The sequence below is a fragment of the Pyrenophora tritici-repentis genome, chromosome 10 (genome assembly GCF_003171515.1).
Source record: "Pyrenophora tritici-repentis strain M4 chromosome 10, whole genome shotgun sequence".
NCBI lineage: Eukaryota > Fungi > Ascomycota > Dothideomycetes > Pleosporales > Pleosporaceae > Pyrenophora > Pyrenophora tritici-repentis.
In genome coordinates this window covers 849,817-873,019 of record NC_089399.1, presented here as the reverse complement: position 1 = coordinate 873,019, position 23,203 = coordinate 849,817, and the positions used below count along the sequence as shown (strand labels likewise).

Below are 23,203 nucleotides of genomic sequence, written 5' to 3'. Positions count from 1 at the left end.
AAAGGATGAATTCATACACCATATCCCAATATCCCATGTAAACGCCGAAGAAAGTTGAAATCAGTTACCAAGTCGATCTGACTACGCTTGGCCGCAACATGCGTATAAAGAAGAAAAAAAAGCCCAAACTTTTGCCAGACTATCAGTATCATGATACCAAAGCGTGCATCATGACGTCGGTAAGATCGGGTTTAAAATGGTCAGAAAGGGGTTTCCGATTAGGCCTCGGACAGGGAGTCTTCGCTAGGCACATATTTTAGAAGTCGGGTTTGGTGCGTAAAGGCTGCTTGCGACCTGATCGTCTAACACCGCCAGGTTATGCGAGTTGCCGGCATCGGGTCCTGGGGGTGTCGACTACTCCGGGCGTGGTCGTTTAGCGCCATGAGGGTTTTGCCAGGTATTCTCATTGCCACCCTGATTACCATTAAAGAAGCCTGGGTTGAAGCCTGGGTTGCCACCAAAGCCGCCTCCTGTAAGTTCAGCGTTAGCAATTATCTAGGCAAAGAGAAGAGGATGTTGGGGTTCAGTCACTAGAAGAAGTTCTAGGGGGAGATTTCCACATACCCATTCCTCCCATCATGCCCATGTTGCCACCACCCATACCCATCATATTGGCTCCCATGCCCATCATGTTGCCACCCATTGGCATATTCATTCCGCCCATCGGGTTTCCACCCATCGGATTCATGCCCATGTTTCCGCCGCGACCACGATTACCCATGCCACCGCGCATGCCACCGCCCATCATACCACCACGGTTGAAGCCGCCCCCAAAGTTGTTCATGCCTCCCATGGGGTTTCCAAAGTTGTTCATAGGTGGCTGGGCGCCATAGCCTCCCATGTTTCCGCCCATGTTATTATTTACCGGACTGTAGTTGCGGTTGTTGTTATAGCCCATACCACCGCCTCTGTTGAAGTTCCCGCCCCTATTATTGTTGTAACCACCTCGGTTGTTGTTATAGCCGCCCGAGTTTCCGTAGTTGCTGGCAATCACACGGTCGTTCCTACCCTTGTCTCGTGTTGGGACATCCTTTGGTAATGTCTTGAATGGGTTGACGTGGGGAGGACTGAAGATGGCGGTCGGCTTTTTGGTGTGCGCTTGGTCTTTGAACAGGTTCTCAATTTTGTGCTTCAAAGCAGTAGCTGCTTGTGGTGAATTCATTAGAGCAAAAACTTGACTACAAGCTAATCAGCATGCGAAGTCTCAGGAGATTGAAACATATTTACCCTTTGCTCTTGCCGTTGACCTTGTGCTCGCTGAAGGAGACTTCGATAAGCTCGTCTTCGCAGCCGCTCTGGTTGGCCCATCCGCGAATGTCTTCTTCACTGACCCACCAGTTGACATCGTTGATCATCAGGGCTGCGGTAGCGCCAGGGTCGGTCGGACGATCGTCATCCTCGCCTTGCTTGCGCTTTGTGCCTTGCTGTTGTGGTGCCTGCTTGTGAACATCTAGACCAGCCGAGCCGCCTGTGGACGCTATCTGTTGTGTAGTCTGTTCGTGATGGCTATCTCCATTCGCCGGGTCACCGGCTGTGTGGTCACCGCTTTCGGGCTTTGTGTTGTCGGATGCATTGTTCAGGGTAGCTGCATTGGCATCTGTATCGGGGACGTTGGAGTCGGTCACTGTGGTGTCTTGCTGGGCGGTCGAATCTTGGTAAGGTTCATCGCCGTAGATGTCGATATCGAAGTTGTCGTCGTCGGCCATGTTTGCTGTAGTCTGTCAAGTCAACTGCAGTAAGCGAGCGCTATGATATGTGCCGGTATGCTTGTTTGATTCGCTTTAGGTACTCGAGGTGCTAGTATCAATAGCAAAAGTACATGCAATTCTGTGATTGGTATACAAATCAGCATGTTGAGATGGGATGAATACAGTAAAGAAAAGAATGCTGCGGCAGTCGATGCCATTCCGACGAGGACAAAGAGACAAACTGCGTAGAATCAGGCCATACGTACAGTGCCGCTGCTGGCGAGGGGAATGGTCCAGAAGGACAGCTCAGATCAAGACGTGCTCTTCCGATCGCCTCTGGCAGATGCGGAGATGTGAAAGGTACAGGATGTGGTGTCAGAGATGTTTGTGTGTGTAGTAGCCTCAGCCTCCCTTCTGCGCTTGCGTTGCCAGCTTCTAGTACAGTGTGCGCGAACCAGAGCCGCTGTGTACAATGTGCTTGGAATTGACGTGGCGCAAAACCGTGCGCAACCAGTAATGAGAAAATAATGGACAGTAACGAGGATGAGCTCGAACCAGAAGCCAAGCGCGTTCCCTTCCTGTCCCAAGCTCTGCGCGTGCCGCAACGAGAACAGTCGGGCTGCTAGTGCAGTTTTTATAACGTCCCTGTCTGTTTTAGTACTTTCTGCGTCAGCAACAAACCTGGGGAAAGATTGCAGATTCGAGTCGATTGCTATCGCCGGCGCGAAAGAGGGTGAGCAACATACGAGAACGCGATGCGAGAGCTCGGATCGCTAGCGTCGCCGTTAGTATACTCCTTGGCACGCCACCCACCCCTGTCGGCTCTTGCCGTCTCCGCAAGGCCAGATTGCCGCCAACTCTGAACTGGTCTATCTGGTAATTTGGCAGCTGAGCTACCCTGACTTCGCGACTTCCTCAATCCACGATACCAAAACTCCTCGACAAGTCATCCCTCACACCAATTCGAATTAGTCCTACGATACGAAAATCGCACATCAGTCGCCATGGAGAACATCAAGGAGTTTGCCGAGTACGCAAGACCGAAGACATGATGGAAGAGAGAAAAGGCAATTACTAACGTGCGCGCAGTATGCCCGCTGAGTTCCTCAAGGAGGGTACTCTCTTCATGAACCGCTGCACCAGTAAGACTTACATTACGTGTGCTTAATTACGGCACTAACTCGGTAGCAGAGCCCGACAAGAAGGAGTTCATCAGGATATCGCAAGCAGTCGGAATCGGTTTCTTGATCATGGGTCAGTAATATCTCTTTCCTCTTCGACGAATCTGGTCATCTGACGTACCCGCAGGAGTTATTGGCTACGTCGTCAAGCTCGTCCACATTCCCGTCAACAACATCCTCGTTGGTGGCTCATAGTCTCCCCAACTCCAGAGACATCGATTACCTTCCTCTTGCACATCCGACCACACGACGGATGCGTTCATCATATCATTTTTAGTGCGCTTGGAGGGTGGGGGAACATATGCGGCATATGGGGTTTGGAGGCCCAGATACCACGCATTGCATATGCGAAAGGGGCTGTACTATACCGACATTGGGCCAGCGGGAGTTTGATTGCATACAAAATCTAAGCATTTACGCACCGCATATCATCAATGTCCCGCACAGCTCGTGTAATGTGAATACCGACTAATACCAAACTGCCGCCAAATATCTAAATGCGAAATAATACACAGCAACCACCGAGACGTACAGAACACTCGGCCCACACGTGCATCGATTTCTACATTTGTCAGCCAATGCAGACTCTTCAATCATCTTCCATCATGTCTTCGTACCACGTTGGGTGTCTCCTGTACAACCGCTCGTCATGCTGTAGTTGCGCATTGACCCGTCGACCGACTTCCGGCGTTGCCTCGTCGTCCTCAACGCCATCGTTCCATGTGTGAACTGTGCATGTCCCTTGTGAGGTGCCCCATCCGTTCCATGACGTCGCTACAACTTGTTAGCACAACCGAAGAAGAGGTATGTCATGTTTCCTAAACTTACCAGCAATCACAGGCGCATTGGGGTGCCAGCTCGCGTCTCGGACACAAGTCATCCATCGGCCCTCGTTCCTACCCCAATAATCATAGGTTCCAGCAAGGAAGTCTGGATCGCGTGGCCGCGAATTCCTCGTCGCTTTTAGGACATTCACTTTACCGGCATGCGTTGCATCCATGTTCCAAATATGAACCGAACCGTCATAGCTACCAGAATAGACGTAGCGGGAGTCGGTACTACCAGGGGGCGAGAAATGACATCTAATAAGCGTCTTTAATACCTTGTGGCCACGGAAAGTAACAAGCGAGCAGTCGTAAGGATGTGGGCTATAGTCCTTAGGGTCGTAAGCGTTGGATCGATACTCAAAGCGCGTCGTGTATTTATTCGGATCAATCGTGTCAGCCTTCTCTTTGGACATCATCTTCCTCAGATCCCATAACTTTGCAGTTTGGTCTTTTCCATTGCTGAGCACGTATCGCCCGTCTCCTTTACTGTCGACGTAGGTTAAACCTTCAGTGTGGCCTAGGAAAACACCAGCTTCTCGGCCATCACCCATACTTCTTCGGTCCCAGACCTTAAGCGTTGTGTCGTCCGAGCCCGAGTATAGAATATGTGGCGATTGAGTGTCACCGAAACAGACCGCATTTACATCATCTTGGTGGCCTCGTATACGGAGCACTGATTGACGTCGCTCAATGTCGTAAACGTAGACGGAGTTGTCTCCTGTTCCTGCTACAATTTCACGGCCATCACCAGAGAAGCGTATCGACCATATCTGAAAAGGTCAGCTGCAAATCGCATGTGGATAGGATTCCACTTACACCGAAATGTGAGGAGAAGCCACGGGGGTTGCGAGAGCCCATGTCGTTGAAATCGAGTAAATGCGGCTCGGAATCATTATCTGGATCCGTATGTGCTAAACTCACGACGCTTCGAATCGAGCTGTATGCCAAAAAGCGATTGTCAGGACTTAATGAGGCATCTGTAATCGTCCATTGGCCACCATGGTATCTCACTGTCTACGACTAGTCAGCTTTGCGAAAGCAACATCTTGAAATACCGTTTACCTTGTAGTATTTCCAGTCGTATGGGTTTGACGTATCGTACATGCGCACTTTGAAGTCCTGCGCACAAGAGAAGAAGAAGTTGCCGTCGTCGGAAAACTGTCCAGAATAGCATCGCGCATTGTAATGTATGATGGTGTCGGCCGCTGATTCTGGTATCATGTCCTGCTTCATAAGCCTTGTTGCGTTCTTCTGCCGCCCATCACTACCGATGCCCAACTCTCGTCGCATGATGGCACTGGCTAATTTCTTCTTTTTCTTAATTGTGTCCACATTTCGTACGTTTGACCCAAAGGTCCCCGTCTGCATCAATTCCTGTCCTTGTTCGCTAGGCACCTTCTCAAACAAGTTTGCGCCGCGTGGTCGCCGCCTTCTGCCAGATGTCCCTGCAGGGCCGACAGGGTCATAACCAGTACCCGGGTCGCTGTCGTCGTCGTCGTCGTCCTCATCATCTTCTTCTTCATCATCGTCGTTGAATGTGCGCCGCTGAAGTGCGGACCGTGGGCTAAATCCAGCGGCGAATATCCGTCCCAATCCCGCATGCCCAAGTAACCGCAGGATCTCGTCGCGGCCAAGGATTATGGGTCGTCCATGCATATGTGTCTCGCCTTCTTCTGTCTCTTCCCCTTCGTCTTCGTCCTCCTCTTCATCCTCATCGTCCTCGTCTTCTTCTTCCTCGTTATCGTCGGTATACTCGAATGCGATCTCGACCCCGTTGAGATTACCCAGTCGTTCGGCAGCGTCTTGAAGTAAAGTCAATACATATAATGGCTATTGCGCACTTGATGTGAGCGCGTACCATGAAAGCTCAACTCGGCTTCCCCATCGTCCGCATTCTCACTGCCCGTTTCTGCCGGCACAAAGTCCATGTCGTCATCATCATCAGTGTCGCGCCAGAAGGGATCGTTCGGATCGTAGACTATGGTCCTTGCAGAATCCTCTTCGTTAGGTGGACTTGTCGGAACTTGCGACGAGCTCATTTCTGCCGTGTAGCTTCCGAAAGAGTATATAGTTGTACCGAGGCGATATCGTGGTGCTCGTATCGGGAAGCTTTGTAGCAGGCTCGGCAATAAGACTATCTCCGATGACCCCACATTCGGGCCACCTTATCGATATGCTGGTTAGGTGAAATAGATTATCACTGCAGCTGTCTACCGTACAATTACGCGATGCGCATGCTATATGATGCGAGATGATGATCGAAAATTAATTCACTGTTGAAGAATAACTACTCGGCTGTGAAAGACCCCAATGCCTCAACATTTTCAGAAAAAGCTCAACCGGTATCGTGATCCTGATGCGAAATCATCAGTTCTGGATCAGGATCTTCATCTTCTGAGTCGAAGAACGATGGCTTTGGCGGAGTTGGCTGCCTTTGCGGCGATCTGCTGATTCTAATAGCTGATATCGTCATATCCTCCTGTTGCTCCGTTTGAAACCCATCATGATCTAGTAGTGACCCTAGAGCTTTCTCCTTGCCTTTTCGTTTTGTGCCCAGAGCCTCGACCAACATGGTTCTACCTTGCGTGAATGCCTCAAGTTCTGCCCCAACAGCGCATACCAGCAAGTTCCAGCTGCGCGAAGTGGCGTAGTCCAGCTTTTCTTCCAGGTAGCTAATGGTCTTATCCATTTGCTCGAGGAGCTGAGAAGCATCAGGAGAACCATTCCGTCCCGCGTGCTGCATATAATCTTGTAGGCTTGTTTCGTAGTCTGCTACCTTCTTCACGACTTCTGTCCATAGATGTGCCCCCTCCTCAAGCGCGCCGCGGTCTGTGTCGACCTCTTCGCATTTTTCTGCTAACCTTGCGTACTCGTCTTGCCAATATTCACGCGCCATATCGAGAGTTCTCCGCTTCGCTGGGAGTGTAAGGAACGGCGAGGATGACATTGGTACATGGTCCGCGTTTGGAGGTCTTTCAAGGAAGTTTGAGATTTCACGATCCAGCAACGAGAGTGCCGTTTTGTAGGACGCTATCTTTGCTTCCGCCGAGTTCTCGGTATCTGCCAGCTCGTCCAGCACCCGTCGATGCCGTCGCTTCAGGGCCCAAAGCTCCTCTTCTTTTTGCCGTATTTCTTGCTCTAGCTTCGAAGCTTCAGTTTGTAGGCTCTTCGCTTTTGCGCCTGCGTCTTCGCATTCTATATCGTGGATCTTCTTCTCGAGTCGTATGCGCTTCTGGCTCCACGCGTCGGTCTTCTCCACTGTGGTTTGCAGTTTTCTCAAATCTTCGTCTAGCAAATCCAGTTCTTCAGACTTGACACTAGCAAGTTGTCTTATACGCCTGGAGATGCCTCTTCTCGCTGTGTCGAGACCGACTTTCTTCCGCTTGGGTATTTGCCGGGTATCCCCATTCTCTGCACTCCTATCACTCGACCTTACACTACTCACAGTTGGTGTAGTACTGCCATTTGACACGAGATCGTCCGGTATGACATCACCCGCGCCTAGCCCGCCCATTAAACCATCTGCCTGAGCATCGAGCAGCTCTTGCAGCTGTTGTTCGAGGTGTCGCGCTCGTCGTTGCAAAGCTATCAGATCGTCGGGCACCCGAGGTGGTGGTAATAAGGCGGTTTTGGGGGCGCTCCATAGTACTGAGGCAGTAACGGGGGGTGGAATTCGAGGAGACGGCGGGGAGTTGTACACCGGTAGCTCGTGGTCGCGCGCATGTGGATCTTCGAATGATTTCCTGAATCCCGGAGGAGGAGACAGCGAGCCCAGTACTGAATTAAAGATGGACATTATTGTGGGACATGGACATGTATGTAGGCGGTGATATCGTCGAAAGTGAGTTGCTAAGGTGTGTTTGTATGCCTGCTCGTGTGATATTCCTGTTACCTTGAGCATGTGAACGAGTCAGGCGCTTTCCGAGGTTTCTTAGTCAGCTACCATCACAGAGGCATCATGGAAAGCGCATTCGACACGCCAAACAACATCAGTCCATGAGTCAAAGATCTCTCCAAGTATGAGAAGCATATCGTATAATTTTCTGGTAAGTTCGGGAAGACTTAAATTCAAGATGGTCGACACAATTAGCAACGCGACGAATACGCAAAGTTTAGTATATGCTCGCATACTATGAACGACATCTTAGCCCTGATACTCCAGCAATCAGTCCTTGAATACACGCACATCTCTAACTGTATCACACGCACACGCATACGCACACGCAGAGGAAAAAGTGGCTTGTATGCCGGGTTGAAGAGTGCCTTATGGATAGTCCACTGTCCCGCCACGCCAAGCCTAATCCAGGCTAGTGCCCACGGATTGGAAGCGACGTTCGAATTCCAACATTGAATTTCGCGACTGCCTTCGCGACAACAGCACTAACTCCCAGGAACACCAAATCGTACGCTCTTCCACCTCTTTTCTTGCCGAGCAATTGCTAATAGCCAGTTCAGCAGCCGTATACCCCACCAAAATACAACATGGCTGACGCTCCTGCCCCCGCTCGTGGCGGTTTCGGTTCTCGTGGTGACCGTGGTGGTGACCGCGGACGTGGTCGTGGTCGTGGACGTGGCCGCCGCGGTGGAAAGCAAGAAGTAGGCATACACAACCTTAAAGGAAAAATTGCAGGAAGTTGACAATCGGTACAGGAGAAGGAATGGCAACCCGTCACTAAGCTCGGCCGTCTCGTAAAGGCTGGCAAGATCAAGAGCATGGAGGAGATGTACGTCTATGAGAGCGACAACATCTCTCCAGAAAGCCGGACTGACAAATGGCAGCTACCTCCACTCTCTCCCCATCAAGGAGTACCAGGTCGTTGACTTCTTCCTGCCCAAGCTCAAGGATGAGGTCATGAAGATCAAGCCCGTCCAGAAGCAGACCCGTGCCGGTCAGCGTACCCGCTTCAAGGCCATCGTCGTCATCGGTGACTCTGAGGGCCACATTGGTCTCGGTATCAAGACCTCCAAGGAAGTCGCGACCGCCATCCGCGCCGCCATCATCATTGCCAAGCTCTCCGTCGTTCCCATCCGAAGAGGTTACTGGGGTACCAACCTTGGTGAGCCTCACTCGCTCCCCACTAAGGAGAGCGGAAAGTGCGGTTCCGTCACTGTCCGTCTCATTCCCGCTCCCCGTGGTACTGGTCTTGTCGCTTCCCCCGCCGTCAAGCGTCTCTTGCAGTTGGCTGGTGTCTCCGACATTTACACTGCCTCGTCCGGTTCCACCAAGACCCTCGAGAACACCCTGAAGGCTACCTTTGTCGCCGTCGCACACACCTACGGTTTCCTTACACCCAACCTGTGGAAGGACAACAAGCTCACCCCCTCTCCTCTCGAGGAGTACAGCGACATCCTTCGCGAGGGCAAGAGGTACTAGAGGTAGTTTCTGGGCGATATGGGTCTTTTCTAGCATTCATGGGTTATGGCGCGGGGTATTACATTCAGGACCTCACGTATGCATCCAACGATAGTGCTGGAGCAACCGGCATGAAAATGAACAATTTCCAATGATGTCTGAAGTTATGAAATCCTTGGCGTGCCATGCCCGTATGTTTGACATGAGTACAGAGATGAAGTTTCGTCACCCTGGCAGAACCCCATCTTCTCAGAAGACCTCCACATTGCATGGATGGTGTTAACTACGCTGAGACGTCCTCCTGTTCTCGCACACTGTGTCACGAAAGCATTTCAGGGAGTTGTTGGAGAGTCCAAATGTAGTGTAGCAGTTTATACGGTTTGAACGGGAGCAGTATCCGCCCGCCTCAGGACAATCAAACGCACTAAGAAACCAAATATAGTGATTAGAATGCTTTTATATATATATATATTGTTGAGAAGGTATATGTACCAATCAACGCAGGGGCAAAGTGTGTTCACTTTTTGTCTCAACAGGTTATGAGCCCGGGTCGCTTTCAGCGCATCAGCATGTTCGCGAAGGAACTGCTGGTTGGGTGAGTGACCAGAGCCGAGTAAGGGTCAGAGCATGAGGCCAGCGCCGAGTAGGGCCAGAGCCGGAGTCAGCACCGTGAAGGGCCTGCGTTGCAAACCACTCGCATTACTTTGTCTCCCTGCCTTAATTGCGGGGGTGTGTTGAGAAGGTATATGTACCAATCAACGCAGGGGCAAAGTGTGTTCACTTTTTGTCTCAACATATATATATATATATTACACAAAACTATCCTAATGATACAAAGCAGAAAGGATTTACTACAAACCCAAACGTAACCGAACGTCCATAACCAAACCCCTTTCCCCTGAGCCCAATCCTTACCCCAATAAGAAAGCTATTCACACCAGCACACCTAACTACTAGGCTCCGTCTTTACACCCTCCTTACCCTTATTCCCATGCCTCCGCCCACCCCTCCTATTCCTCCTCCTCCCATTCCCACCCTTCTCCTTCTCTCCCTCCTTCTCCGGCGGCGGAATAACCCCCGTATCCATAATCCTCTGCAACTTGGCGATCCTCTCCTTCTGCGCTGACGAAAGAGGATAGCACTTTGGCGGATCATTACCAAACCTACTTTCAAGATCCTGGAGCAGGTTAAACAACGCCATCGCTTTTTGGTACACGACGCTGTCGACCTTGGGCTGCACGGCTTTGTATTTTTCCAGCTCGTAGGGCGTGAAGTTGCCCTTTGCGGCGCAGACTTGGAGGAGGTCCACGCGGGGGTCCCGAGGGTTGGGAATTTCTGGGAGTTGGGGCTTGGGGGGTTCTTCTGAGGGCTTGATGGGTGTCGTGTGTAGGTGGTAGCGTATGCGCTTGATTGGTCGTCCTTCGATCTTTATGGCTTGGTTGTTGTTGGTGTCGTCATCGTCATCGTCGGCGAAGAGTCGCTTACGCGACTCCAGGCAGTCAAGTTGGAATTGGGAGAGTCCTGTTGATGCGGTTGGTGTGGCATAGACACTTGACGAAAGGGAATTGCTGGAACCGGCAATTGGCGCTGCATTCGTTGCTGGCGCATACCGTGCTGGTCTTGGTGGGCTGGGGCTTGGAGTCGCAGTTTGTCTAAGGCCGGGCTCAGACTTAATAGCCATTGGGGCTGGGTGAATTGCAATCTCCGTGACTGTAATGGTAGAAAGTCCTGGTTCTTGTTTGATACTCGTTGCTGATGATGTTCGTATCGGAATAGCCGCGACAGCACCATCATCAGCATGCATGCCCGGTTCCTGCTTAATATACACAGACATATCTTTTCGCTAGTAACGTAACGTAACGTAACGTAACGTAACGTAACGGGGGTCGCGAATAAATAAAATACAAAACGATACAAGAGTCTAAGGTACTTCAATCGCAGTACCTGTAGGTAGAAACGCGTGGGATACATAACGAAAAACAAGAAAGCGATGGATCGCGATCGGAATGATCGGAACCAAGATATTCGCCCAAAGAAGAAAAGGGGCGTCTGTAAACCTTCTGAAATTTGATTAGAAAGCCTGTTTTGAAGATATCGGGTTATATCTGTCTGAGATTGATTGGTGCGTTGAAAAAAAGAAGTAATTGTGTGGAAAAAAGCAAGGTGGGTTAAGCAGAATGTAGCGGACGGGAAAGATATCGAGGAACGCGGTTGCGCGGCCAACTCGCAAATGTCGCGCTAGGATAGTATAGAGGGGCAACCCTGGAGGTGTACCCGCAGGTGGCACGACCCAGACACACTAAGTAGTTGAATCTCTTCTCAGCACTTGGTAAAGAGTGTTCCTTGCATCCATTACGTGGACTTCTGATCGTTGATGTATTGAATACAGCGTACTGGTAATGAGATACATAGCCCTGAACAACCTGGATTTAACACTTTACGCAGCCTAATTACTGCACACTCTCCCTGTATAGACCTATTACTTAAACATACACTAGAACAAACATAGTGATCGTCGCACAGGCGACGCTTAGCTCCCACTCATTTTGCTACAGACATAGAAGCAGATACTGACATAAGAGCCCCAGGCATATCATGGCCTATTCTCCTGCTCGAAGATCAACTTATCTCGCCCGGACAAGCTGAACTGGACACTATCCTGACCAGCTAGCCTCAGCAACTCGTTGATCTTTTGGACTGCGCTGTTCACTAATGACATGCCGGATAGGTTGTTTATATCCAGGTCTGAGAGGGCCAAGACCTGGCCGCCCTGTTGAGGAACAGAAAGTTGTGTTTGAGGTTGTGTTGTGGCAGCTCTAGCTAGTGGTTGGGCCTGGACATGTCTTTGTGGTGCTGGGGCGGGTCTTGCTGGAACAGGTGCTGGTCTGGTAGCGACAGGGTTTCCTCTTCCATTGCCCGGCTGGTTGTTTCGTCGAAAGCAAGCGATCGTTTGATGCAGCTCTTGTAGAATCTTTTTTTGGGCATTTGATAGTCGTAGTCGCATCCAAGCTGGGATTTGGCTCATGACATCGACTCTGGCCTCCCCGCCACCAAGCACTCTGTTCACCTTTTCTTGCAAGTCATCCAGAAGCTTCACCTCCTGGGGTGACAATTGGCGATCACCTGATCGCTGTGGTTGTGGTGTACAGAGCTCCCATACGTCGAACGTGGGATATGCTGGATGAGGCGCCACTCGTCGGATTGGATCGTTGACTCTGCGTGGCCCTGTAGGCGCTTGGCTCATTTGTGGAGGTTGGAAGGAGATTGGTGGCATCGAAGTGCCGAATACGTGAGTAGATGGATTGGAAGGCGGGGGTGGAGGAGGAGGTGTGGGTACGTCATCGGTCAACGGTTCCTGCTTGATCATGACTCCTTGAATGACTTCACGCTCTACAGTGTCCCGGTCGGCCGTCGATCGTCCTGTTGTCTCTTCGCGATCAGATGACACATGTCTATGTTTCTCATTCCTCATTGTTGTATTAGTCGGCGCCCATACGTGCCCTGACCATTTGCTAGGGATCGTCTGGTTGTTAGGGAACGTTGCTGTACTGGGGCCTGGTGTACATGTGTTGTCAAAAAGGCGGGCTCGCTTCATCGATCGAGCTCCTCCATGGTCTGATTGATCTTCAATACCATCTTCGGCTAATGACCGTTTCTTTGGACTGCATTCGGCGGTCGGAATTTGCGCATACTTGCTCTTGTAAAGTCCTCCTAAAGGTTGAGGTGTTTGGTTCGAGGTGTTTGGTGTCGGGACGAATGTTGTGGAGTCTGGCATCGGTGTTGGGGCACCGAGTGACGGCGGCTCTCTTTCTTCGCTTCTCGACACGGATTCCGGCTCGGGCGTCTGAGCAGCGTGGTCGCCTGGAATATATCTCTGTTCGTTCGCAGCTGGCTTCGTCATGGCAACTACAATGTTGTCTTCCGTCTGCATTTCTTCATCCACAGCAAGGGCCACTTCAGGCACGCTCGGTGCTGGTGTTGTCGCTGCTCCTGAAGTCACCGGCATGTCGTCTTGGTCTGATGTTGTTGCCTGAATGCTTTCGCTCTTCCTCGAATTTGCACGTGTCGAACGGCGTAGGATGGTCTCCGTTGCCTTCACCGTCAGAGCTTTGGTAGGAGTTTGGTTCACACTCTTCCTTGGTCTTCCAGGTCTGCGGCGTGGTGCTGGCTGTACCGAAGCATCAGCAGGCTCATCCATCTGCTCTGATCCCGCTGAGGCAGGTGCTGGTGTTCCTTCCACCTCTTCACTTGCACGACGTAATTCGTTGCTGTCCATCGTCATCGTCGAGGTATCCTCTAGAACCTCTGGCTCTGGTGCTTACTCCCTCTAAGCCACCTTGTCATGGCAGCCATATCTGGCGGAGGATGTAGCGGAGAGGAGGGGCAGGAGGGTCGGACACAACAAATCGTCTCGTATCGGAATCGTCGGAAAGGGTCGGAAAATTCGGACTTGGAAGTGACGACTTTGGAAGCGTCAACAGTCGAGGCTGCTCCGGTTTATACAGGTGCTATCAACAACGTTGCGCAGGCAATGAACCCGAATGTAGAAGCAGCGGCCAAGGGATCCCTGGATGGATGACGGAGTCGCGTTGGGCTAAGCAAAACTTCCAAGGTTCCACCCTTTCGCGAATCTGACGCGCTAGCGTTGCTTCTCCGATAGCAATGTGATTTGTCCTAGTCGGCCTCTACAAGCTAGATGGGAGGCTGGAGATGGGGAGTTGTTGAGACTTGGTGCGACCGAGGGTACTAAGTTTGATGTGCTGTATTATGGCTGAAAAAGCTGCGACAGCGAAAGCGATATTTTGCTTTCGCGAATCTTCACCTGACCGGCTGAAAAGACCACCACACGACTTTATTCGCATTGCGCAGACTCCAGCCGGTTGGAAATGACTGGAATGTTGCCTTGGAGCGGTTTCGATTTCATGTGTATCCCCAGACTTTGTATACAAATTTCATCGTGGACGGGCGTTCCTAACAGCCGAAAACCAACTACTCGCCTTGCAGAGGCTGTCCATTGCCACCCAAAGTTATCGTCTTTGTGACAATGTACTCATCAATGCCCAGATGGCTTCCCTCTCGCCCAAACCCACTTTCCTTGACACCGCCGAAAGGTGAGGCAGCATCCGAGATGAGACCTGTGTTGACACCGACCATACCAACCTCCAACGCTTCAGCCACTCTGTAAACTCTCTGGATGTCTTTGCTGAAGAAATAGCCTGCAAGCCCCACGTCAGCCGCATTAGCAAGCTTAATGACATCTGCCTCGGTTTCGAATGGGAAGAGACCGGCTACGGGACCGAAAGTCTCGTCTTTAGCGAGCTGCATGTCCTTGGTCATGTCACGGAGGACAGTAGGCTGGTAGAAGTTCTCTCCAAGATCAGGGAGCTTCTGACCGCCGAAAAGAACCTTTGCACCGTTCTTGACAGCGTCTTGAACATGTGCATCGACCTTGGAGACAGCGCGGTCGTGGATGAGAGGGCCATGTGTGATGCCTTCTTCGTAGCCACCGCCAACCTTGAAGGCCTTGACCTTTTCGGTGAATTTGGTGCAGAACTCATCGTATATGCCAGATTGTACGTAGATCCTGTTGGCGCATACACACGTCTGACCTGATGAACGGAACTTGGAGGTAATGGCTCCAGTCACCGCCGTCTCGAGATCGGCGTCGTCGAAGACGATAAAGGGTGCGTTTCCACCCAATTCGAAGGAGAGCTTCTTCAGTGTTTCTGAAGATTGCTTCATCAGGAGCTTACCAACACCGGTGGAGCCTGTGAATGAGACCTTCTTGACGGTTTTGCTTGATGTGATGGTTTCACCTACTTCAGCCGTATTCTTGAGCGCAGTAACAAAGTTCACTACACCCTTGGGAATTCCCGCTCTATGTGCAAGCTCGGCGAGAGCAGCGGCAGTGAAGGGCGTCTCGCCAGGCGACTTGGCTACCACTGTACAACCAGCTGCGAGAGCAGGTCCGATCTTCCTTGTAATCATGGCTGCAGGGAAGTTCCATCTATTGATGTTAGCCAAAGTAGTTTATCGTGGGGTTCGATACTTACGGTGTTATTAATCCGACGACGCCAACTGGTTCTTTGATTGTGAAGACCCTGTTTCCCGCAACCGATGCTGGGATGGTAGCTCCATACATTCGCGGTGCCTCTTCAGCAAACCATTCGTAGAAACTCGCAGCATAGTTGACCTCTCCCTTTGCATCTGCAATGGGCTTGCCATTCTCCCAGGTTATGAGCTTCGCCAAATCGTCGGCGTTATCGATGATGAGTTGGTACCATTTTCGTAGCATGCGTGAGCGCTCCCGGCCTGTGAGCTTGCGGAAAGAGGGGAGGGCAGCCGCGGCAGCTGCAATGGCGGCCTCGGTGTCGGCGCGATCCATCTCAGGCATGGTGCCAATGAGCTTGCCTGTCGCTGGGTCTGCGATGTCTTAGTAGAGGGTTCTCCAAAGCACGCAGATTAGTAGCATTACCATGAACCTCAAAGCTCTTGCCCAACTTTGCGTCTATCCATTCTCCATTGACATAGGTCTGGCTCTTCAGAAGAGACTTGTCGTTGAGCTGTGATGGTTGTCAGCCCTGTCTTTTCGGTGCGACTACCAGATGGGCGTTGTGACATACGGGTGGTATCGAATGACCCATGTTTGCGTAGGCTCTTGAAACGATTAAAGGTAATGTTCTTTTTTGGAAGTTGCTTCTGCAAGCTTGTTGACGGGCAATTGATCGGGTAGCTGTCACAAAAGATCGCATGGTGTATTGGCGTGGGCGTTGAGATTGATTATAAGCTACCACGAATGCGCCGGCTCTAGATACGGCACGCGTGACAACCGGGAACCTCGGAAAGCTTTGCTCGCTACAAAACGACTGCACTTCCTCATCTACTGGTTCGGTGTTGGGGCAGGTGGAGTTGAAAAGCTTATGACGTATCACAGAGCTATTGGCACACTGCGGGGTCGGATGCGCTGAGGCTTGGATTAATTCGGCAGCCCTTCACGGTATTCACGGCAACAGGACAACATGAACATGAGGTTCTTATAAGTTTCAAGTCTAATATATATGCCTTTCTAGCAACCTTTTGTTGTTATGTTATGAGTGTTTAGGAGCCAGTATTACATTGTGTGCGCATGTAGCGTTTAGAGCGTTACCGGCGTGTAGGAAGTCGACGGCGCAAAAGATAGGTTGCCATGGGCTGATGAGTTGTTAGAGCCTACGGCGGCGAACCCTGGTTGTGAGGGGTATTCAGTCGTGCTGGTACGGGTAGAAGAATCGGCTTAGTTGGGCTTGGCTGGGATGCGCCCGCTATACCTAGGTAGTCTCATTCCTGAAGCGTGCAACCTCCCATCGACGAGGTATAGCTTGCATCCCGTCTCGATCCTGAGTAAATCATGTATCATTTTCTGTCATGCACGAAACGAGACTGTGATGCAAAGAAGGCCAGCCTCGCACAGTCGTGTTGTAATCGGTCCCGCCCGGGTGGCTCCTGGTCGACGTTGGTCAAAACGCAACACCACTATTCCTGGACACGTGCACCATGAGGACATGGCCATGATAGCCTCTTCCAATCGCGCGAGGAAGCAAAATCAATATCCAAGGAAAGGCAATATGAGGTCGTTGGTCAGTTGGAGGTGATGATTACAGAGAGCCACGCTCATTCCTATTCGGCATTCGTACATGCGCGCCGCATATCCTATCAAGGAGGAGTTGAATCAACCTCTCATAATAAAAAACATTATCAATAACTGTACGTCACTGACACCAACGCTCAGGGGCGGTTTGATGGAGTCGATCCGGCACGTGGCGCACGTGCATGGTTCGCTCTTCCCCACACATGACAGCGAGCTCTAAACGCGTTAAGCTTTTAGAGCCGCATGCCGATCATGCAGGAACCGACAGCAGGAAGAGCCACGAAGAGAAAAGGAAGAGGTTGAAATGGGCTTCTAGGCATGCCGGAAGACTCCCGAAAAGTTGCGGAAAATGACATGTGGATATGCCTTGTTCGTATTCTGGATTCGTACATGTTGATCGATAATGAAAAAGTCGAGGAATAAAGCTGCTCGTTGTTGTCGCGGTCGCTGCATCTAAAAAGTGTTCCTTGCTCTAATTTCGTGTTGCGTGTTAGCGCGGGTTGGATTGGACGGGGCCCGTCATGAACATTAGGTTGACCTAGCCGGACATGCGCTCCCCCAACACCCACACGCCCCTCGATCACCACCTGTCTTGTTTCACTTGATTGCTTGTCGGTGGCATTTGTTCAGATAGCATTTGACTTCCAAGTCGCTTGAACGCCGTTTCTCGCCTTCTTTACCTGTGCATCGCGCACCCGGCTATCACACACGCTTTCACAACAACACGACCTGGGCAGTCACCAGTTCGCATCGCGCACGCTGCCGCCGTCATCGGCGCACATGCAGGAGAAGCTTCCCAGCTGCTAATGTCACGGTGAGAATTGAAATTTTCAACAAGCGGTGTAAGTGCGCTCTCACTGCGACGTCTCTGAGGGGTCTGTTCGCTCACTGTACCGACCAGGACCGCGATAGGCCTCACCGCGACGAGTCCCCATGTCTAGCCGAGCGAAGCGCAAGTTCGACATCGACCCCAACGCATCTGACCCCGAGGACTTTGATTACGACGACTCGGAAAAACGCGCAGCTCCTCAACGGCGCCGTCACAAAGGCACGCCGGGAGCAAAGAAGAAGCCTTCCAAGCGCCAACGACGCGCATACGGCGGCTCCGACATTGACGACGACGACGAAATCGAGTCGGACGGCTCATTCACCGAGCGCTCAGAGTCCGAGGAGCCCGAAATCAACCCAGCAACAGGCAGAAGCGTACGCCGCGCCACCAAGAAACAGATCAAGTACGAGGAGAGCGAGGACGAGATTGAAGACACGCCATCAGAGGACGACTCTCCCAAGCCAGCTTCGCGACGCAGAGCCAAGCCGTCTATTGAACAAGTCGACAAGCCTTCGCTCATTGTCAAGCTGAAGATGCCTGATCACGCACCAGGCCGCAACCTGCGCACTCGCACAGGAAGCAAATCCCTTGCGCGTGGAAAGACACCAGAAGTACAGGGTACGCGACGTAGTAGTCGTCTCTCGCACGATGTCGAGGCCCCCATCGTTGAGCTTTCAGACTCTGGAAGGCATGTCAAGATTGTGCGCGAAGGAACGCGCAGTCCTGAGCCCGTCATCGCGCGCGCGACCCGAGGCGGCAAAGGCCCAAGGCCAACAGAGTACCCCAGTGCCATCATGGAAGCCTCACAAGAGACATCGATGATCCGCGACGAGAGTCCTGGCCCGCTCGACGCCATCCTCGCTGGTGCCGAAACTCAAGTCGAGGCCAGCAAAGAGAGCTCGCCTACGCAAGAAGCCCCGGGAGATGATGATGCCGAGGGCGAGGATGAAGATATGGAAGGCGTCATCCAGGAGTCTCAGCACGATGAAGGCGCTGCTGACGAGTCTGACGAGGAAGGCCCGGTTTCGCGCGGCGGCCGGAATTTGAGGGTACGTCTGCATGACAAATCCGTCGACCATCGTAAACTAATCTCTATTCACAGAACCGTGCTGCATCAGCCAAACGCAAACGAGGTGCCGATGAGAGCAGTGATTTCGAACCCCCGGCCGAGGACGAAAAAGAAGAAGAAATGTCCGAGTCAGACAAGGAAAAGGGCAAGCGCTCCGCATCCGAAAGCGCCTCTGGTTCAGGACGGCGATCGAACCGTCTACGAGGAAAGACGCGTCAATCTGGTCGCAGCAGGCGCAACTCCTCGTCTGAAGAGTCTGGGGTAGATCAGGATGAACTACAAGACGAGCTACAAGACCTCGAGTATAACAAGCGCCGGCGTCTTACGCGACGTAACCCTGACAACGACCTGGCATATGATGCCGCGCCTAAACGTCGTGCCCGCCAGACAGGAGTTGATTACCGCGTCATCCGACCAGAGCAAAACGAGATATTCGAGATTGATGAAGATGCACCGGCTATCGACAGATCTCGGGCACGAGGTGGTCGCTCAGCATATAAGAGCCTGTGGCGTAGTCAGGGGCCCTTTGGTGGTGGTGTTGAAGCCGGCATGGGAGTAGCAGGCGGTGACTCTGACAGCAGCGATGACGAGAACCAGAAGATGCCTAAGCCTGTCGGTGGCATGATCGGCATGACTCCCACAACAGCGACGGCCCCCACATTTGGATTTCCACAGACTCATAATGCAGACGCACAAAAAGACTCTGGTGGGGGTCCTGCAAACCTGGGCAAAGTCAAGGACAAGAAAGCCCTGGCAGATTCTGACCCTCTTGGAGTTGACCCCAACGTCAATTTCGATGGTGTTGGTGGATTAGACGATCACATTAACAAACTTAAGGAGATGGTGATGCTTCCATTGCTATATCCCGAGGTGTTTCAGCGCTTTAAGATCACTCCTCCCCGAGGTGTTTTGTTCCATGGACCGCCTGGTACAGGAAAAACACTTCTTGCCCGTGCTCTTGCTTCTAGTGTCAGCACACATGGTCAGAAGGTCACTTTCTACATGCGCAAAGGCGCTGATGCCTTGAGCAAATGGGTTGGAGAAGCTGAACGCCAACTCCGTCTGTTGTTCGAAGAGGCGCGCAAAACCCAGCCTAGTATCATCTTCTTCGACGAGATCGATGGTCTGGCACCTGTCCGTTCTAGCAAGCAAGAGCAAATCCACGCGTCAATAGTGGCAACACTCCTTGCCCTCATGGACGGTATGGATGGTCGTGGCCAAGTCATCGTGATAGGCGCCACCAATCGTCCAGACTCTGTAGACCCTGCCCTCCGGCGTCCAGGTCGTTTCGACCGAGAGTTCTACTTCCCTCTACCGGATGTTACAGGCCGACGCTCCATCATCGACATTCACACCAAGAATTGGGAGCCACCTCTCAAGCCGGAGATGAAGGACCAACTTGCAGAGCTGACCAAGGGTTATGGAGGTGCCGACATTCGTGCGCTCTGCACAGAAGCCGCCTTGAATGCGGTACAAGGAACATACCCCCAGATCTACACTTCCGAGAAGAAGCTCTTGATCGACCCCAGCACCATCAAGATTCTCGCTAAAGATTTCATGATCTCAGTCAACAAGATGGTACCATCATCTCAGCGAACAGTGACAGCCAGTGCAGCACCACTAGGCAAGAACATTGAGCCACTACTGCGCAAGCCCCTTGATGCAATCCTGAAGCGGATAGACGAGCTTATCCCAAGGCGGAAGAAGCTTACTGCACTCGAAGAAGCTCAATACGACGACCGCGACGACGAGAAGGGTTTCGAGCGAGAAGCCACAATGCGCAACTTCGAGAGCAGCAGGATCTTCAGGCCCCGTTTACTCATCAGTGGCTTGCAAGGCATGGGCCAGCAGTATCTTGGTGCTGCGCTGCTGAGCAAGATTGAAGGTCTGCATGTGCAGTCATTCGATCTCCCGACTATCCTGGAAGACTCTACCCGAGCACCCGAAGCGGCGATCACGCAACTGTTCACTGAGGTCAGGCGGCACAAGCCAAGTGTCATCTACATCCCTTCAGTCGATGTCTGGTACCAGACACTCCCCGCACAGGCCATCAAGACATTCAAACTCCTCCTGCGGAGTGTCGGTGCAAACGAGCCAATTATGCTGCTGGGTGTCATGGAATTGCTCAACGAGAAGGAGAAGCCAGATCGACAGATGATGACTGATCTCTTCTCGTTCTCACAAACTAATCAGTTCCACCTCGCTCGACCTGATCAGGAAGGTCGCTCTGAGTTCTTCAACAACATCAGCCACTACATTCGCATGTCTCCTGCAGACTTCCCCGACCCTGATAACAGGAAGAAGCGAATACTTCCGGAACTGGAGGCTGCGCCTATTGTTGCCCCAGTGGTTGATCCCAAGGAGCTCGCGGCGCGTGAAAAGTGGCAGAAGAAGCAGGACAGGTTGACGCTCAACAAGATGAAGATTGTCATCCAGCCAATTATGGATCAGTTGAAGAGGAGTCACAGGAAATTCTTCAAGCCAATCCTGGAAGAAAGCTGGTATGCTTATTTGCTGGATGAACAGGATCCCGAGCATGTCGGGTCAGACTTGCCACGTGATCAGCAAGAACAACAAGGCCTTGAGCGACCTTGGGAATTTTCCAAAGACAGCAAAGGTGTAGATGTTCTGTTGCACGTTGACAGTGGCAACAAGTACTACAACCTGGACCTGGGCACTATCGAGAAGCGTCTTTCAAACGGTTACTACAAACGCCCTGCCGATTATCTTTTTGATATCAAGACCTTAGTTAAGGATGCCCGGACATTTGGAGACGCCGAACGGACTCTGAAGGGCAACGAGATGATAACCAATGTTGAGGTGGATTTGGATAACTTCTTTATGCACCAAAACCCTGGTCTGCTTCAAGAGTGCGAGGCAGTATACCAACGCGAACTCGAGAGGGAGCGAAAGGCGCGCGAGAAGCGAGAGAAGGCCATCGCAGCGAACAAGGACTTCCCTGATGTTGCACGTGTGCCTCCAGAGCAGTCCATCGGTACAACAGAGACCTCGGGACCAATCACTTTGGGCGAGCCTGTGCCCGGCCGTTTGCCTATGCCACCTGTCACTCCGTTGCGAGCACTTCATGAGAGCGGTCTATCTAACGGCACCGTTGGAGAAGGCGCACAGCTCATAACTAATGGTTTTGCTGTGCCTTCCAACGATGAAACACATATGACGGACAGCCAGGATCTGAATGCCAACACACAGCACGATTTCCAATTCCAGACTCCTAGTAGGATCGATACACAGGGAACGCAAACGCAAAAGTCGCAGGTCTTGGGTCGCACCTTCATGGCGCCAAACTCACATCCCAACGATTACAACAACAGCGCGTCAACGACCACTTCTGGTCAAAAGACGTCGAACAGGTCTTCAGAAAACAAGTTTGGCACTCAGAGTAGCAACGGTGGTGTGCTACCCGGCATACCAAACTTCTCAGAGATGATGCCCCAACCGAGCGGGTCGCAGCTTCCCGACACACAAGGTTCGTCACTTCCCTTTTCCCCACGACTCCCCCGCTTTTCACCAGAATACCCAACTGACCATATTTCCAATACAGAAGTCACTTATGGAAGTAGTCAGCCATCAAATTCGCAGCCGTCGCAACTTTCGCAGTTGTCGCAGCACGTTACCTCAATGCCTGCACCTGCACCCCCTCACCACTCGAACCTCAACCAGATCCTTAACGACGAAGAGCCCAAGCCACAGCTCATCATCGACGACGGTCTTGTCACAGACTTGCACGAGAAGCTCGTCCAATCGACCTCTGGCTGTTCCCTGGAGCAGTTGGAGCAGATCAACGCTGCACTCATGGACGCTATCTGGAAGCACCGCGCAGACTACAATCGCAACGTTGTCCTGAAAGAAGTCACCGAGGCCTTCAACACCATCATCAAAGACATTCAGACCATGCAGGAGATTCTTAAGTCGAGCCAAGAAGAAGAAGAGGCCGAGTTGCGCCGTCAGTATCACACCTCCACACAAGATGATTGGTTTTCGCAGACTCAAGCGCATCGCTAAAGTAGGATGGTTTATTGGATGGATGAATGGGACGGATGGATGCTTTTAATGCGTGGCGTTCAGGGCGCATGGGAGGGATGGCTTGCTTGGCAGGCTTGTTTGTGTGGGAAACCGGCTCTCGCTACTTTGGCACGCATTGCGGTGGCGCAAAGATTCAAGGGAGGTCAATCTTCTTATTGACACACTTTGTTTCCATGTACTATGTTATAATGTCCGCGTTTTTCTGTTTCGCGCTTCAGATTGTTCGTCCAAGACAAGACATTTGGGCAGGCAGATTGTATATGCGTGTTTTGTTTAGAAGCGCTTTTCCCTGGAGGCTTGACTTGGTACTCTTCCCCGCTCCTAGTTTTTGGGTAGGGGAAATGTTAAAAGTGTATACCGTTGAGTTTATGATACTCTCCCACTTGCTTCTGCGCATTGCTGTCTTGAGTGCCTGACTGTCTTTTGATTATAAGTACTATGCGGACGATTAATTTGACAACACATTACCGTTCATTCTCGACGCGTGGGCCATCCATAATAACGTCTATGCTAAACGCGTTCACGGGGGAGATCAGACAAGGCACGTACTTACTACAGTCGCAGTGACTTATAGCATTGAAATGT

General features: G+C 51.7%; 9 protein-coding genes across 9 annotated transcripts; 3 read left to right on the top strand and 6 right to left on the bottom strand.

Moving 5' to 3' along the window:
- Positions 1 to 354: 354 nt before the first annotated feature.
- Positions 355 to 1,706, bottom strand: PtrM4_041590 (PPE-repeat protein; the record flags this gene model as incomplete). The annotated part of the gene is made up of 3 exons (XM_001937521.2): positions 355 to 470; positions 565 to 1,178; positions 1,228 to 1,706. The coding sequence occupies 3 exons, from the start codon at positions 1,704 to 1,706 to the stop codon at positions 355 to 357; spliced, it is 1,209 nt and encodes a 402-aa protein (XP_001937556.1).
- Positions 1,707 to 2,692: 986 nt separating this feature from the next.
- PtrM4_041580 (Sss1, Preprotein translocase subunit Sss1) lies at positions 2,693 to 3,064 on the top strand (the record flags this gene model as incomplete). The annotated part of the gene is made up of 4 exons (XM_001937522.2): positions 2,693 to 2,718; positions 2,778 to 2,830; positions 2,880 to 2,942; positions 2,997 to 3,064. The coding sequence occupies 4 exons, from the start codon at positions 2,693 to 2,695 to the stop codon at positions 3,062 to 3,064; spliced, it is 210 nt and encodes a 69-aa protein (XP_001937557.1).
- Positions 3,065 to 3,458: 394 nt separating this feature from the next.
- Positions 3,459 to 4,986, bottom strand: PtrM4_041570 (WD40 repeat protein; the record flags this gene model as incomplete). Its single annotated transcript, XM_066104424.1, has 4 exons — positions 3,459 to 3,643; positions 3,698 to 4,466; positions 4,513 to 4,710; positions 4,759 to 4,986. 4 exons carry the CDS (start codon positions 4,984 to 4,986, stop codon positions 3,459 to 3,461), a joined length of 1,380 nt encoding a protein of 459 aa, XP_065958988.1.
- Positions 4,987 to 6,031: 1,045 nt separating this feature from the next.
- On the bottom strand, positions 6,032 to 7,492 carry PtrM4_041560 (Tropomyosin multi-domain protein; the record flags this gene model as incomplete). Its single annotated transcript, XM_001937524.2, has 1 exon — positions 6,032 to 7,492. One exon carries the CDS (start codon positions 7,490 to 7,492, stop codon positions 6,032 to 6,034), a length of 1,461 nt encoding a protein of 486 aa, XP_001937559.1.
- Positions 7,493 to 7,828: 336 nt separating this feature from the next.
- PtrM4_041550 (RpsE, Ribosomal protein S5) lies at positions 7,829 to 9,070 on the top strand (the record flags this gene model as incomplete). Its single annotated transcript, XM_066104423.1, has 5 exons — positions 7,829 to 7,955; positions 8,008 to 8,099; positions 8,147 to 8,215; positions 8,347 to 8,420; positions 8,476 to 9,070. 5 exons carry the CDS (start codon positions 7,829 to 7,831, stop codon positions 9,068 to 9,070), a joined length of 957 nt encoding a protein of 318 aa, XP_065958987.1.
- Positions 9,071 to 9,868: 798 nt separating this feature from the next.
- Positions 9,869 to 10,883, bottom strand: PtrM4_041540 (Herpes-BLLF1 domain containing protein; the record flags this gene model as incomplete). The annotated part of the gene is made up of 2 exons (XM_001937526.2): positions 9,869 to 9,873; positions 10,217 to 10,883. The coding sequence occupies 2 exons, from the start codon at positions 10,881 to 10,883 to the stop codon at positions 9,869 to 9,871; spliced, it is 672 nt and encodes a 223-aa protein (XP_001937561.2).
- A 759-nt stretch (positions 10,884 to 11,642) lies between these two features.
- On the bottom strand, positions 11,643 to 13,331 carry PtrM4_041530 (uncharacterized protein; the record flags this gene model as incomplete). The annotated part of the gene is made up of 2 exons (XM_066104422.1): positions 11,643 to 12,264; positions 12,400 to 13,331. 2 exons carry the CDS (start codon positions 13,329 to 13,331, stop codon positions 11,643 to 11,645), a joined length of 1,554 nt encoding a protein of 517 aa, XP_065958986.1.
- A 707-nt stretch (positions 13,332 to 14,038) lies between these two features.
- Positions 14,039 to 15,693, bottom strand: PtrM4_041520 (PutA, NAD-dependent aldehyde dehydrogenase; the record flags this gene model as incomplete). Its single annotated transcript, XM_001937528.1, has 4 exons — positions 14,039 to 15,056; positions 15,103 to 15,472; positions 15,525 to 15,612; positions 15,673 to 15,693. The coding sequence occupies 4 exons, from the start codon at positions 15,691 to 15,693 to the stop codon at positions 14,039 to 14,041; spliced, it is 1,497 nt and encodes a 498-aa protein (XP_001937563.1).
- A 1,916-nt stretch (positions 15,694 to 17,609) lies between these two features.
- On the top strand, positions 17,610 to 22,597 carry PtrM4_041510 (RPT1, ATP-dependent 26S proteasome regulatory subunit; the record flags this gene model as incomplete). The annotated part of the gene is made up of 3 exons (XM_001937529.2): positions 17,610 to 18,554; positions 18,608 to 22,061; positions 22,137 to 22,597. The coding sequence occupies 3 exons, from the start codon at positions 17,610 to 17,612 to the stop codon at positions 22,595 to 22,597; spliced, it is 4,860 nt and encodes a 1,619-aa protein (XP_001937564.1).
- Positions 22,598 to 23,203: the final 606 nt, after the last annotated feature.